Source organism: Odontomachus brunneus, unplaced genomic scaffold (genome assembly GCF_010583005.1).
Source record: "Odontomachus brunneus isolate Ranch 3 - 2012 unplaced genomic scaffold, Obru_v1 Obru_scaffold_299, whole genome shotgun sequence".
Taxonomy (NCBI): domain Eukaryota; kingdom Metazoa; phylum Arthropoda; class Insecta; order Hymenoptera; family Formicidae; genus Odontomachus; species Odontomachus brunneus.
In genome coordinates, this window is record NW_022639749.1 from 165,084 (window position 1) to 181,944 (window position 16,861).

The following is a 16,861-nucleotide window of genomic DNA, read 5'->3' on the forward strand; positions in this document are numbered from 1 at the left end:
CGTCGAAGACCGACAGCGGTGGAAGAGAGAAGGTTTTCGAAGATGCAAAATTGGAGGGATTACTTGATCAAGACTCGTGTCAAAATCAAGAAGAATTGGCACAATCATTGGGAGTGACTCAACAAGCCATTTCAAAACGCCTCAAAGCGATGGGAATGATTCAGAAGCAAGTAAATTGGATGCCGTACGAATTGAAGCCGAGAGGTGTTGAACGGCGTTTGTTTGCTTGTGAATAGCTGCTTGAAAGGCAAAGACGGAAGGGATTTCTGCATCGCATTGTGACTGGGGACGAAAAATGGGTTCATTACGATAACCCCAAGCGCAGAAAATCATGGGGAGTTCCCGGCTATGTTTCCACGTCGACGGCTAAACCGAATATTCACGGCTCCAAGGTCATGCTTTGTATTTGGTGAGACTAGTTTGGCGTAGTCTATTATGAGCTGTTAAAACCGATTGAAACAATCACAGGCGATCGGTATCGAACGCAATTGATGCGTTTGAGTCGAGCATTGAAAGACAAACGGCCGCAATACAACGAGAGACACGATAAAGTGATTTTGCAGCATGACAGTGCTCGACCTCATGTTGCGAAAGTGGTCAAGACATACTTGGAAACGTTGAAATGGGAAGTCCTACCCCACCCGCCGTATTCTCCAGACGTCGCTCCCTCTGACTATCACTTGTTTCGATCAATGGCATGTGGCCTGGATGACCAGCACTTTCGGTCTTATGAAGAAGTAAAAAATTGGATCGATTCATGGATTGCCTCAAAAGATGACCAGTTTGTTTCGACGCGGGATTCGTACGCTGCCCGAAAGATGGAAGAAAGTAGTGGACAATACTTCGAATCATAAATGTATAACCAGTTTTTTACAATAAAGCCTCGAATTTCGGAAAAAAACGGCGGAAGCAAAGTTGTATATCTAATATATTTTTATATTTCTTTAATATATATTTTATATTTTTTTTAATTTTATCTAATCCTTATCCGATTTGTAAATATAAACGTATACCTGTATGAATCAAGTGTAGCTAATATCCAAATGACTGAAAGTAATTGCTTTCGTGGATCTATCGGTGAACGACCAATTTGTTTATTTTTATCTGTAGCTAAGTTTAATAACGGACCAACTTATCTCAGTAAATATTCGAATGCTTCAAAAGACAATTTGAAATGTTATTGAAACTCTCTTTTTGTAGTTTGCCACAACATTTTCCGTATATCCAACAATACGATTAGGCTTCTCTTTTAAATGTGTCTCAATTAATAACATTGCATAGTTTTCATTGTCAGATTCTTTCTAAAAATGTACGTATAATATAAATATGAAGATAAATAATATTTTCAAATTTAAGATTTAAATATAAAGATTCTTTATAAAATATTGTTAATAATAATGGCTTATTTAAAATTTCTACTTATAAAAGAAAAATATATTATGATATAAAACATTGTATATATATATATATATATATATATCTTTATATATATATATATATATATATATCTTTATATCTTTATAATTTTATATTTTTATATAATTGACAAAACTTTGTAACGCTGAGCGAACATGTATTAGCGGGCTTGGTGGAATCGTCGTCGGGGTCGTTAGTACGAGTGACCCGTACTACTTATTCGTAACGGATATAGGGATTTTTGGGGGACTCGCACCACGGGGGTGGATTTCTTATCTGTCTCTTTTGCCGTAAGAAGAAGTTCGGCCCTCGAGTGCGGACCGATATCGATAAAATCGAACGTGAGTGCAAGACGACGACGACGACGACGATTTTCCCGAGAGAAGCCTGCCAGACGAGCAGCCTAATAAACAAGAACGTATTGCAAACAAAGACCGGTGAGTTCTCATTACTCTCCTCAGAATCCCGTTCTTTCGCGCGACGAGAAAGGCGCCGGTAGCCGGTAGACGTCATTATTTTGAGCAGGTGACGACCGTAAAAATCCTGCAAAGCAAAGTTCATTTCATTATACGAGTTCGATAAACGATAGAGTCACGGCAAATAGAAGGAGATACAAGAGTGAAACGTATTAAATTGATTGCACCTTACCTGTAATCTCCGAAATCTGGTTACAACCTAATCAAGTAAGTATCTTCTTCTTCTTCTGCTTCTCAATATTGGATAAGGATGAGAGTCCTAAAGGCCCAAGGTTATTGGTCCAAGTAACTATCCGCTTTTTTGATTGGGTATTTCAATTGCTCGATAGATTGCTGTTCGAAATGCGCACAACAGCGTACAATCGAATATTCTCTGGGTGCTTTCCAATTACTTAACACATCTTGACACACACGTACACAAAACCAGTTTATTGGTCACATATTATCTAAAATATCTTGTAAGATAATATGCAACTAATAAACTGGTTTTGTGTAATACATAGCATGTTCGACTGGCTCTGGGTTAACCCACTCTGGGTTATTCAACCTACGTTTATTGATCGAACAAATATCTATAAGCTTTATGATTAGCTAGCAGAGACTTATGACGTCACCAATCGCTCTCGGAGCGATTAATCCAGGGCCAATCGAATACGCTAACAATATACGCAACTGGAAAGCACCCTCTGAATACACTTTTACGTCGAGATGACCAGGTTGTAAGTTAAAATCTACAGCGAAAAATATAACGTTTCTGATATTTTTGGATCAATTTCAGAGGGTGCCAAAATCCGGCCTTAGGGACCCTCCTCCTTTTGGTTTTTTGTTCTAGATCAACATTTGCGACAGTTATGCTGCAAGCCCTGGAGAAAAACAAGCTTATGTTGACGAGGCTCTAGCGCCGTCATTTTGTAATATATGTTAATATAAAAATTTGAATACATATTTAAATATTTAACAATAAAGGCTTCCCAACGGATTTTCGATTTATTTCTTTGTTTGCCTATAAAAAATTCTAAAATATACGCTTAATTTTCGAACACTAGAGTGGTGTTAAACCTTAAGATCATGTCGATGAAACAATTCTGTCAAAGATGAACAACGATTCAATGATAATTATATAGTGCATTCCGTACTTGAAGGTAATTCGCATTTGAAGATAAAAGTATACAGAATTTTAGATATTTCCTATCATTAATATACTATTAATCACTGCAGATTTTTTACGATTTATTCACAATAGACTCCAACAAAATATAGGATACGATATATATGTCTCTTCCCTCACAGCACCGAACATTGCAGTAAGGTTATGGGTAGGTTACAAGCTTATACATTTTAATAAGCATGTAACTGCAATCTGCCATTAACCTTACATACAAGATAACCTTACATTGTAATATTGTCATGAAGTTAATATAATCTTTAATATTTCAGCAAACTTACTGTAATTACTTCACTTTCTGTGTATCTTAAAAATACTATACAATTTAAATATAGTTTATTAATAATCATTTAATTGTATATACAGCTTTTTCATATATAAAAATTTTTTTTATTAAAAAAGCAAATATAACTAAATTAAATTAAAATATTAATAATAAAATTAACTCTAGGTTTTATTAAATAACCGATTCAAATGCTTTAGTTTTATGTATATCTCTAAGTTTACTTTTATTATATAACATATTTGGACTACATAGTTTATTTTTGTAGTTGTATTAAATAATATTATAAGAAAATTATAATTACTGTTTCGGCCGTCGCGCGCGCATATGGGGATAATAAAAAATGCTTAGATTGGTATTTATAGTCGAATCTTATTTCAAGACCATCTTAAGTAATATCTTAAGATGCGAATATGGCTCTGTGATTGGTTCATGACATCTTAAGACAGTACTTAAGATGATCTTAAATATAAGATCGGACTATGAATACCGGCCTTAGTATCAGTTGAAGAAATAGTGCAGCAGCCGAAATGATAGACTAGGAACTTAGAGTTATCTGAGGTCTCGAGTTTGCGTCCGACTAGTATTGAGTAAATTTTCAAGTATGAAAATAGTGAGAAATCAAATAATAGAGCTAAATTACATTTAAAATCAATATAAATTGACTAAGCTGAATATAAATAATATTTCTTTAGCAAGAATTTCTTATTAAAAATATTGATAGATTCTAGGCCTATTATATTAACTCTAATATAATGTTCCGTACAAGGTTTCTGTAATGTTAATGGAATGAACATGGACGAACATTTTCATGTTATGAGAAGGTTAGTAACAGGTTTAACCTCCGTGTAATGTTACCATCTTACAATTTAAGGTTGTTGTAACTTCATGGCAATATTAATGTGCTCTGAGGGTATTTCTATTACTATCGTGCAAAATAATAAATGATGTGTTTAAACATATTTTAGTTATGTATTATATTAAAAATGACAAATCTGATTTTTTCATACAAAACTTTAAAGACATTTCATTGGATACCGAGTTGGGATCGCAATTAAAGAGAACTGAACAATATTTTAATGCACTAATGATTCTCTTCAGAATATAAATTCTTGTAATTATTGTACGCTATATTCAACGATAGATTTAATTTAATGCAATGTTTATTTGTAGGCTGAAAGCCTATTTATATTCAGATAGTCACACACAGATTACAAAATATATTTTTTATTTTCGGATTTTATATTCAATTTTACATCTCTAAGTCGTGAACAGCAAAAGCATTTAAAGTTTGCATGGTCTTTTGCAGAAAAAGTAAACAATATTATTATGTAATATTATGTTAATATTATGTAATATTATGTAATATTATATAACATTATGTAATATTAGGTAAATAATAAATACTACAAATATATGAGGATTTCTGTCATATTCCAACAACTGGATACTCTCCTAATAGAAGAGAGATAGAAAATTATATTGTTATGTTGTCACTTTCTCTTTTCAATTCTGACTTTTAAAGGGATGACGGACACTAGCGAACTATTCAATTTCAATTCTATTTCTTCTATTTGAACCTTTTTATCGACTTTTAATAAGTATGTTCGCAATAGCGTTGCTATAAAGACTTTCATAAAAGTCATTGCATACTTTGTACCTGTAATTTTATCGATTAATTTCATATTTTGCAACAGTTATAGTTCAACTAATGTATATTTACCAATACAGTTCCTTAGACCATTACTAAACGGTATATAACTATATGGATGAATATTTGTCATGTTCTCCGGAAGAAATCTGTCTGGATCGAATGTCAATGCTTTCGGCCAATACTTTTCATTGCGATGCAAGGTTAATATTGTTATTAAAACATCGGCGCCTTTCGGTAAAGTATATTCTCCTGAAACATATTTATTTGTGAATAAAATATCATTATAATAAAACATTAACTGGAGGTAATTTAAATAAAATCATATTTTATTGTTTAGAGCAATAAAATGTTTATAACGAATGGGACACTATTACTCACTGTACAATTCTTATATATTGCACCACTATATATTTACGTTTATAAGCAAACCTATTTGTAAATCTTCATTAAGTCGACGTCCTATGACAGGCACTGGGGGGAAGAGTCTCAATGTTTCCTTAATAACACATTCCAAATAATTCATATGTTGCAAATCCTTGAAATCGACGGGCACGAATTTTGGATCTTGCGTACCATAAATTTCCAGCAACTCCTCGTATACTTTTTGCTATTGTATAATTATGCATTTATTTATTTCATATACAGAACATTAAATATAAATTATCCTAAATAACTTTTGTGGCATATCATATAAATGCGAAAACAAAAAGTCTAGATTAAGAAGCTACATATTAAAGAAATGTATTTTAGTTAACTTTCCTTGCATATTGACGTCTTTACATCACAAAATATCAAATTATGCAAAATATCTAATTATGCACGAAATAATTCAATACGTACTTGTATTTGTACTAATACGTACTTGTATATCTGGGAAATTTGCTAACATGAACATCATAAAATTCAATGTGATTGCGATTGTGTCGGTACCCTGCGTATGAAATGGAAATTTGGTCTATCAATCCTATAATTTTATTAATACATTACAGATAGTACTTGTCTTAAAAGGCGTCATAATACGTACGGCAACAATTATCGTATTGATTTCATCGATGATCTCTTTTCGAGTGAATTTCTTGCCTTCATCAGATGCTTCCATTAGCATATCAACAAATCTCCTTCTTGCTATTTTTTTATTTTAACAAAAGGTAAACAAAATACATTTCTAAAAAATATATTTGGTCAATTGCTCACAAAATTGGATGGATTGCATTTATTTATTCATTTTTTTAATAATAACAATTTACGAAATATCTGTATGCACATTTAATAGATGTAATTGTATCTATTTAAATAACGTATTGAAAATTAAAAAAAGGGAGAAAGTATTCCTTTGTATGGCCAATTGTTTTAAAATATTACATATACTATTTTTTTGTATAACTTTCAAACATTGTAATATTAGCTGCATAAATACATCACGTAAAAATATATATTATAAAATAGGTGTTGACAACTTACAAGGCTTAGCGGATTGGATTTTATTCCTAACTAAATTATCCATCTCGTTTTCCTTTTGTTGTATTATCTGCAGTAATAGATTATGTAGTGTGCAAATCGTGTAACATCGTCAGGAAATATATTTGCAATATTTACCTCTTCTGCAAACGAACATGCAAACTTTAAATGGTTCTGCTGTTCGCGACTTAGAGATGTAAAACTGAATATAAAATCCGGAAATAAAAATATATTTCGTAATCTGTGTGTGACTATCTCTTTCACCCTACAAATAAACATTGCATTAAATTAAATCTATCGTTGAATGTAGCGTACAATAATTACAAGAATTTATGTGCTGAAGAGAATCATACCTTATTAGTGCATTAAGATATTGTTCAGTTTTCTTTAATTGCGATCCCAACTCGGTATCCAATGAAGTGCCTTCAAAGTTTCGTATGAAAAAGTCAGATTTGTCATTTTTGATATAATACATAATACATAAAATATGTTTCAACACATATATCATTTATTATTTTAAACGATTTATACATTCGTACTTAATAATTTAGGATACAAAAGGTAATTTTCAGATAAGTCAAAATCTAATAAGCATTTTATCTTACCGCAAATGCTGTCCAAAGTACACTTTAATATATACGGAGAGAGATCTACTTCGCCGTTTACCATGTGTTCTAATTCCTCCGTAAATATCAAAGATCGTTTCATAAATGTGTCGCAGAATGTTTGTATTATGTTCGTATTAAAGTTTGGCGCTAACATTTTTCGATGTTTGACCCATATATGTTCTGCGGAATATTGATATTAAAAAGAAATAAGAAAGAAAATTTATAAGCGCACTTCTTTGCTAAATACAATATTATAAATTTGATAGTAATTTACCAAAATATTTCCCGTCTGTGAATAACGTATTCTGAAATCTTCTTAAATTCATGTTACATGCAAAATGTATCGTGTTATTTATGCGCTTATGTGTGCGTGTGTGTGTAATACTACATCGACCGCTATTATTTGTTTCGCATGCAAATTCACCACACACGGGATATACTTCGTACTCGTAGAGAAATGATTATTACTTCTTCCAAAATTCTATTTCAGCATATTAATCAGCGGATAAATTAGAACATGGAATAATAAATAAAGAAGTAAAAATAAGTTTTCTAATAAACAATGATTCGAACGTATTTACGTAGAAACTACAAAATATTACTACGATGAATACTAAGAAAGGTGAATATTTTTAATTAATAAAGCTTATTCTATTGCTCAATGCGAGTGTAACATACATATTCTTCTATATTATTATTGATACAATAAATAATATCATCAATTGCATCGAATCCATATCGTGTAAAAGCACGATGACTATCTTTCGCATGTTATAAATGCTACAAACTAGTCTTTTTTTGCGAGATCTTACCAGGAGCAGTAGCAAGTCCATTTCCTACCACCGCTTTGAAAACTTTGTATATGAAGCTTTTATTCAAGCAGCTAGAGTTTTGAAGAATAGTCTGCAATATATAAAACCGATTAATATATTTGTTTTGTTATTACTTCTACGATATTCATCGTTTTCTTTATTAATATATAATTAAAAAATGCTGAATGTTTGTTTCCACAAATGTTGATAATTTGCTATCAGAAATAATTTGTTGCTAAGATAGACAACAACACTACTTTATAATTGTTAGTAATTCATTCGTATACTGACAAGGGAAGGACCAGGTGACTCACCCTGGGATTTCGACCCCAATCTTTTTAATTAGTCTGCAGATAAAAAAAAAAGATACGTGTCCCGGTGTTTGATAGAATAGGCCTTAGTTTCGGAGTAATAAATTTGTGAAAATTGGCCATATCCGAAGCGCACCGCGGCGCGCCATATAAGCCTTCCCGGTAACTGTACTTCCAACCAATGCAATTGGCTTCGTGAGTTAGATGCTTGCTTCATAATTCGTAAGGTCCAAGTTCGCTCACGGAGATGAGCAATAATTTTTTTTTTAATGAGTGTTTTTATTTATTTTTATTTATTTTGATGATATTGATATAGTATGCAAATTTTTGAAATAGAAAATTTAATTTAATATCACATTCTAAACATTAATTTAAATTTAATTTTAAGGGAATTTTAATTCAAGTAATAATATTTGAAATAATAAATAAGTAATAATAATAATATATAAGTTATTTGTAATGGATAACATATAAAGGCAACGTATCTAAATTTTCAAATTGTTTAAATTTAAAATTTAATTGGAAATAATATTAACAGTATTTTAAATTTCTAGTTTTTAAATCGTAATAATTAATCGTAGAAAAAGAAAAATAAACAAACATCTGAAATGTGAATGTGAATATTTTTATTACAAAATTCAATTATTTAAGTATTGCGGATTTATTACAAAATTAAATTATTTCGATGCGGAACAATTACTTGGATGATAAACATCATAAAAATTTAAAGCATATAAATTTTCTATAGTTTGCACAATGAATAAATGAAGGAGTATCACATACACATTTATTTTTCCGTAAGTCCGGGGGGAAACATATTTCGTTGACGTTTCAAAACACATTTCTTTCAGGAATTAATTTCTATGCAAATCAAGCGTACTTGATCATATCTGTAAAAGCTTCCGATTGTGAATAAATTAAAGAATGAATCTTTATTGCGTCTTCTCGTGAAGAGAGCTGCCGGTACAAATAACTTATATATTATTATTATTACTTATTTATTATTTCAAATATTATTACTTGAAATAAAATTCCCTTAAAATTAAATTTAAATTAATGTTTAAAATGTGATATTAAATTAAATTTTCTATTTCAAAAATTTGCATACTATATCAATATCATCAAAATAAATAAAAATAAATAAAAACACTCATTAAAAAAAAAATTACTGTTCACCTCCGTGAGCGAACTTGGATCTTACGAATTATGAAGCAAGCATCTAACTCACCAAGCCAACTGCACTGGTTGGAAGTATAGTTACCGGGAAGGCTCATACGACGCGCCGCGGTGCGCTTCGGATATGGCCAATTTTCACAAATTTACTACTCCGAAACTAAGGCCTATTCTATCAAACGCCGGGATACGTATCTTTTTTTTTCATCTCCAGAATAATTAAAAAAATTGGGGTTGAAATCCCAGGGTGAGTCAGCTGGTCCTCCCCTTGTGAGTAAAAGAAGTAGTCGAATTAACAAATCTTTGCTTGAACGAACAAAATTCGTTTAAACAAATATTTAGTCGATTAAACGAATTATATCGTTGCTGCATCGAGTCATCTAGAAACTCAATAGTTGCGATTTGATTAGTAACTATATTAACGCAATTTACTTTTGCATTAACGCGTAATTTTTTCAATAAGCAAAATATTCCTTTGAAGACTGGTGATCACTGATTTTGACGACACAATTATTTTTTCTCAATAAGTATAAAATAACAAATAAATTAACAAATAAGTAATACAAGCGTTGCACTCTTACTTTTATTTGGTCTGGTTCATTTACAGAAATAAGTAATATACTGCCCAACCAAAATCGGAATGGAGACGAGTAAGTATTCACAAGCAAACATATACTGTTCAATAATTCTGAAATTTTTTATACTTTAGAAATGTGTTACTGTTAAGTAATTGTCTATATTTAATGATATACTTTTTAACAAACAAACGTCAAACAGTTTTATTCTGAAATAAGAATGGTTTACTTTAATAGTTTACTTTTTTGCGAAGTCTTTAATTACTTTCTTCTAAAGGATTATCATACTTTAGTGACTTTATAGCAAATTAAATTTACTATAGTGAATGATTTGGGTAGATGACAATTTAAACACCTCTATAATTTTATTAAATTTTACTTTTATTTTTGCAAAATTTTTATCATTTAGCTGTAATATTGATCAGTATATAAATAATAATATTACCGTCAACATTTTTCTGGAGAAAGTAGTGGGCATTCCCAATAATTGGTTTCGTTTTTGGACCTGGCAATGCATTTGCCACTTGAATGAATCGTAACCGCTTACGATAATTCGGGATTAAGTAGATTATACCAACACATATTAAGATTAAAGCTATATTCATGACCAGCATTATGTTGATTAACTGTTAGATGACAATATAACCGGTACGAAATAATTCGTCTGTATACGCTCAACAAATTATAACTGTATTGAGCAAATTTTAAGCAAAAATGTAGACCATCTCACTTAAATTTCTTGCGTTGCCCACCTTATTTTGTGGTTCTAATAGAAAAAATAAAAAGCAATACACATATAAAAGATAATAGCAATACATGAATAAAAAATTTTCCCAAATATCCACACAACACAACGTCTAAATTCGGAACGTAAAATATCTTAAAGGCGTTTTAAGGACGTCTTCTATCTCGATTGTAGACATGCGTTATGAGGTTAATTATTCCACTACGTGATTATAAGAATAAAAAACAGTTTTCAATGCATTTAGATTATAATCAATACCTCATACACAGAATTGTTGTCTTCAACATTCTTTAACAAAAATCTATATGAAATTTCTGGAGAGCCCAATATATCGTTATATATGTTCCCACGAAGCAAGAAGCATAAGATTTTCCACTTTCGACACTACGTAGTATACTTCTAATAACATACTAAGCAACACTGTTGAAATGGAGAGATAAACTTGAAGAAACAGGAGCTGTATGTGTGTTATTGCAAATAACGCGTTCACAAAAAAATATTATTTTGCATACATTACAATAATAATGTAGTTTTTACTATCCCCATCTGCAAGTCATTACGACGCAACTGAAACTGGTAAGTTATCATTACGTGTAAGCGTTCGAGCGTCGAGCGTCAAACGTCAAACCCGTGCGCAGCACCTTTGCGCATAAATCTAAAGGTGCCAATATATGGTAGCGTTCCAGCGTCGAGCGTTAAAGCGTTAGCCAATCAACGTATCAGGTCCCAGAAGTATACGTGTAGTTCTTGCGGAAAGTGGCACGTTGATTGGCTACCGCTTTCATGCTCGACGCTCTATGCTCTTATGTAAAGGTACCTTAAACCGTTCAGATTTCAGCGTCTTGACGCTATTAGTGCAATGTTGCGTAATCGAATTCGTGTCCCTTTCTTTCTGCGAATATTTGTAATACCCAAAACATTTTTTTTTGCTTATATTGCATTTGCAATTAGTGACATTAATGCAATTAACGTTTTGTTTGTAATATTCGTAGCACGTAGCACAAAGCACTTGTAAAGCGCTTGTATAGCGCTTTTATAACAGTAAGACACCTGCAAAAGTCTTTCTGAGCGCTTTGTAGATGCTGCTGTGCTACTTGGGGTTACTCATAATGCTACTGCATTTTAATAACCACAAATGATGCTGACAATTAATAGACATTTTGTAATATCTTGCAACTTTTTCTGAATTGCTAATAAATATCTCGAAATTCAATTGACAGTTCAGAGTGCAATCAAATTAATTTTGTGTTTCAGCAAACACTCACTATATATTAATGTGCATATACTCAATACTTGACGTTCGATGCTCGACGCTCCTAGTAAAGGCACCTTTAATGTCATATAGTTCAGACCAGTTTATCAAAGACGACAAAGTCCAATGGAAATCGTACGACGAGTTCCAAGTGCAAAGATAATTATCTATAATAGAGAACTTTATGTTTCCCTTATCATTACTAATGATAAACAGATGTTATTTACAACAGATTTTCAATGTTTTATTCATGACAGATTTTAAGAAAGCGGTACAATATACACTTAATCTTTTCTAGTGTGTTCCAGAAATTCAATATTCTCCTAAAAGAAGACGATAGATAGCGATAGAAAATAATTAGATTTTCTAGATACCATCGGTTTCAATCGCTTTTTCTCTCTAATGTTTTTATCACAAAAATTTATTACGGTTCCAGCTATTTTTGGAGTCTTATAAAATGATTTCGTAATTATATAGAGTCTGTTTGACGCAAAGTGTATCAACGTGTATGTGTATAAATAAATTAAGTTAAAGTGAATAGAAAATTTCTCTGCCATTTTCCAAACAACTACATGAGATTTCGAGATATTAATGAAAAAATTGGCGAACTAATGCGCATAATGCCATGAGACGAATTTTGTCTCATTGAAAATGATTAAGGTGCGATTGTTCCTTAGTGGCAGTGAATATTTGAAGGCAGAGTAATGACATGTACGATTCGGAGACAATTATTTTTTACTGTATTGCCTGCGTATGTACACTGGTAGTCAGAAAGGTTATCTAGTTTATTTTTGTAAGTTTAAAAACCTATTTTTCTTATTCAGTAAGAGAATTTATTTTACAACTAAAGAGTTCTCTTGCAATCGATGTTGATATTCGTGTGATAAATCAGCTGTTAGAAAATAAAATATCAAAAGTTTGTTGTTATTCATAAACTGCATTATGTTTTTTCCCTCTTCCTACAACTCTCTTCATATTCTTTTTCAGGCTGGGAATCTTACGATAGTTTCAAATTAAAATAGATATACAGTGAAGCTACCATAATATTTGTCAATGGTTGCGTTCAACAAATACAGCGGTTGAGTTTGTCAATATAATTAGTCTAGATTTATAAGTCTAACAGGTTTATGGATGGAACAAATGTAGGGATCTAACAGTGCAGACTAATAATAATTGATTGCTGACTGTTCACTTTGTTTCGCTAAACGCAGCCAATACTTGCGTAAGAAATTCGCACAATCTCCTTTCACTGTTCTCTCTCTGAACGACGGTATCAGTTGCTATATAAATTGTGCCTGCACTAAAGTATAAGCTACTCAAGCGCTTGTTCAGTTTGGCGTGCTTTTACACGTGGTTTCGTATAATTTCCGTCAGACATTCTATATACTCGAGGAAATTGAAAAATATGTCATACATAGCATGTCATTCTTACGTCCTTTTAAAAAATTGATATGAAATTTCTGAAGAATCCAATATTGATATATCCAGTATCGATATATATTCCCATGAAGCAAGAAGTACCAAATATTCCACTTCCGATACTACTTAGTGTACTCGTAGTAACTGCCATGCAACACTATTGAAATGAGAAGGTAGATTCCAAGAAATGGGAGCTGTACACATTAGCGGGAATAAGGAATTCGTAGAAAAATATTATCTTGCATACATTACAATAATAATATATCGAGTTTTTACTATCCCTATTTTTGCATCTTATTGACGCTGTATGACGCAACTAAAACTCTTAAAGTCATACCGATGAAACCGAGTCCAGCAAATATGCGACTGTCTCTTAGCAGAAGTCACTATTGACTGATATCTGAAGGCAGAATAATGACGCTTGCGATGCAGAGACAATTGTTTTTCGATATATTGCCTGTTAATCGTATGTACAACAAACTGATGGTCGGAAAGATTGTCTAGTTTATTTTTTGTAAGTTTATGAACTTATTCTTCTTGTTGAATAGGAGAATTTATTTTCAAACTAAAGAGTTCTCTTGCAATCAGTATTGATATTTATGTGATAAATCAGCTGCAGACATTACAAAATAAAATATCAAAAGTTTATTTTTATTCATAAACTGCATTCTGTCTTTTTTATCAAAAACTTTTTTCCCTCTTCCTATATCCTCCCTTCATATTCTTTTTCAGGCTGGGAATCTTACGATAAACTAAAACAGGTAGTCAGTAAGGCTACTATAGCATTTGTTGCGTTCAGCAAATATAGAGGTTGAGTGATTCGTCAATATAATTAGTCTAGATTTATGAACCTAACATATTTATGGATCTAACAAAAGTAGTGATCTAACAGTGCAGACTAATAATAATTTATTGCTCACTTATCACTTTGTTTCGCTGAACGCAGCCAATATTTGCGTAAGAAAATCCCACAATCTTCTTTCACTGTTCTCTTTTGGAGAGACGGTATCAGTTGCTAGATAAATTGTGTCCGCGCTAGAGCTTGAACTGCTCAAACCTAGCTTTCTTATTATTTTGGTATTCCCTCTCATGCAATTTTCTATAATTAATATTTTGAAAATTATTACAAATTAAAAATATTTAAATTTTGTTCACCACAATCCGTTCTACATCCTCACAAATGTTGGCATCACTTTACACACACTCGTATATACACACATATTATTCTCTTCCCTTATAGAAATATCATATTAAGAATCATTGATAATTACTTATTTTCATTATTAAAAATACTGGATAATAAGTAATTATCAATGATTCTTAGTATGATATTTCTATAAGGGTTGTCTATGCTATATTGCAAGTTAGTGATTCTTTCATTATCATTTTAGTTGGTACATCGGGAATGAACTTTGTTTATTATTTTTGAGAAGTAATGGATTTGTATCACCTGTATCACAAGACCTTCCAAAATGTTATAACTGGTTATCAGCAAAATAATTACTTTAATTAATTCTACAAAGAAGATCTGTTTCTTGAATTTCAGCAACTTTATCGACGCAGTGGTGAATTACATAATAAATAGATTTGAATTATAATACGTGTTATACGAAAAATATAAGTAATTAATCACTTAAAACAATTAATATATATTGATATCTATATAAAATTACAACGAAAATTTAAGAAACAAAAATTTAAAAAAGAAAAACTCATTTACGTTAATTTACCCTCACTCTACTTATATCAATCTAACTGAGTTCACATATTGTAGTATTCTACCCAGTAAGCAATCGGCGCAGACTGACGTCAGACTGTCGACAGGATCTGTCGAATCCGAGCAGGATCTGTCGACAGATCCATAGACATCTGCGTCCCCAATCTGCCGCCAGACTATTGACAGGATCTGCGAACAGACTCTGACGACAGATTGCGCGCAGAGCCTGTCGACAGACTCTGACAGCAGATTGGCGGCAGATTGCGCGCAGATCCTGTCGTTTCGTAGGTTCTTCAATTAAATTTTCTCAAATTTTTTATAATTACTCATAGAATAAGCGCTTTCTCATAAATACTCATAAAATACTATGAAAAAAAAAGTTTTTCTATATTATTTTTTCATAATTTTTAAGATTTTCTCTAGTAAGATTCAAACTTGAACTGAAGACATGTTTTGGATAATCGTCCGTCGCCTTAGACACTACGCCAATTCCTCACTTGATAAAAAGCGCTTTATATTGCTCACTTAAAGTTTAAAGAAGAAAAATCTTATAGTTTGCCTTTTAAACCGCAAAATATAGACGAAACCGTTTAGCGGATAAATAATGTAAGAGAGACCGGCACGATAATTCGAAATTAATTTTCTACCAAGGACTGTATAGAAATTACTGCAATAAAACAGCAGATAATGACATTTTTCCATCATGTTAATAAAATACTGTACTTTTCCCTTATAGAAATATCATACTAAGAATCATTGATAATTACTTATTTTCAGTATTAAAAATACTGGATAATAAGTAATTATCAATAATTCTTAGTATAATATTTCTATAAGGGTTACATGTGCGAATTAATTTGGTCGATCGTCCCGTTCAGATTGTATTAAATTTTATCAAAATCGAAGCATGATGTATTTTTAAATAAACCATCAAAAAAATTCTGTAAAAGTTATTTACATAGCGAGACTAATATTTTATTCGGTGCTGCTGCCTTCAGTACTTATTGCATGACGGTTAAATCGTTCAGATTTAATGACATAACAACATTAAAAAAAATAATAAGGTGAGAAATTGTATGAAAATTTATGAGAACCATTTTTACCAGGGATGACATATGTACGCTTTTAAATGGCCATTTAACCGTTGTACTATTCTATACTTGTACTCGTTTGTCATGCCCCGTGTTGCCGGGACGCGAAAGAGTTCGGAATCGGAGATGCGGGCGCGGCAGGGTCTGTGGCGGTGGGTAGGAATGTAGTAAAGTTTGTAGCCGCTACTTGTATTTAATATATAAAAAGGCTTTATTTATAATTATTATAATATAACCGTACTTAGGCGTGTTTAGTTATTACTCCCGAGTTCTTATAGTAATGTGCAAACCGCGTGTCGGTTGCGTATGTCGCGGAGAGACCGAGGTGTTAAGTCTATGGCGGGCGATCTTCTCCGATCTTTTATAATATTGTGTAGTCTTGTCGGAGGGGGTGCCTGGCGACAAGGAGATTACCATATTTGGTAATTATTTGGTGTGGTTCGGCTCGAAGTCCGAAATGCGGAATGTGCAAGGTGATGCTTAGCGCAGCAGTTGCACATCCGCTTCCTCGTTGTAGCGCAGTCGAAACGGTTCCTCCTGAAGCGTTCCGACGGCGCTAATACTGTTCGCGATTATAACACGTTATTTCTCTATTATTGTTGCTTTTTTATAAAAAATAAGTAATACAATTTTAAAATATAAACATTGTTTTTTATTGTGTATATGTGTACAATTATTGCACAATATAATTATCTTGACTTCTCTG

The 16,861-nt window shown here is 31.9% G+C and overlaps 2 protein-coding genes across 7 annotated transcripts in view; both read right to left on the minus strand.

Annotated features, from left to right (window-relative positions):
* Positions 1–4,290: 4,290 nt before the first annotated feature.
* The window catches only part of LOC116853270 (cytochrome P450 4c21-like), a 34,246-nt gene continuing 21,675 nt past the window's right edge, over positions 4,291–16,861 (minus strand). For 3 of the 6 annotated variants that reach the window (XM_032834254.1, XM_032834253.1, XM_032834255.1), the window contains exons 2-13: positions 10,377–10,697; positions 9,938–10,044; positions 7,873–7,963; positions 7,058–7,240; positions 6,806–6,875; positions 6,591–6,717; positions 6,456–6,522; positions 6,019–6,119; positions 5,857–5,925; positions 5,424–5,601; positions 5,064–5,243; positions 4,291–5,000 (exon numbers count right to left, since the gene is read on the minus strand). In XM_032834254.1, coding sequence (XP_032690145.1) covers positions 4,834–5,000; positions 5,064–5,243; positions 5,424–5,601; positions 5,857–5,925; positions 6,019–6,119; positions 6,456–6,522; positions 6,591–6,717; positions 6,806–6,875; positions 7,058–7,240; positions 7,873–7,963; positions 9,938–10,044; positions 10,377–10,545 — 1,509 coding nt within the window. In that variant the 5' untranslated portion in view covers positions 10,546–10,697 and the 3' untranslated portion in view covers positions 4,291–4,833. Of the gene's footprint in view, positions 5,001–5,063; positions 5,244–5,409; positions 5,602–5,856; positions 5,926–6,018; positions 6,120–6,455; positions 6,523–6,590; positions 6,718–6,805; positions 6,876–7,057; positions 7,241–7,872; positions 7,964–9,937; positions 10,045–10,376; positions 10,698–10,934; positions 11,289–16,861 lie in introns of those variants that run through there. The other 3 variants (XM_032834251.1, XR_004379944.1, XM_032834256.1) reach the window with 3 other exon arrangements.
* LOC116853273 (cytochrome P450 4g15-like) overlaps positions 11,512–16,861 on the minus strand; it is a 6,352-nt gene continuing 1,002 nt past the window's right edge. Inside the window, exon 3 of the mRNA XM_032834261.1 lies at positions 11,512–14,446. Within this exon, the coding sequence (XP_032690152.1) occupies positions 14,383–14,446 (64 nt within the window). The 3' untranslated portion in view covers positions 11,512–14,382. The remainder of the gene's footprint in view (positions 14,447–16,861) is intronic.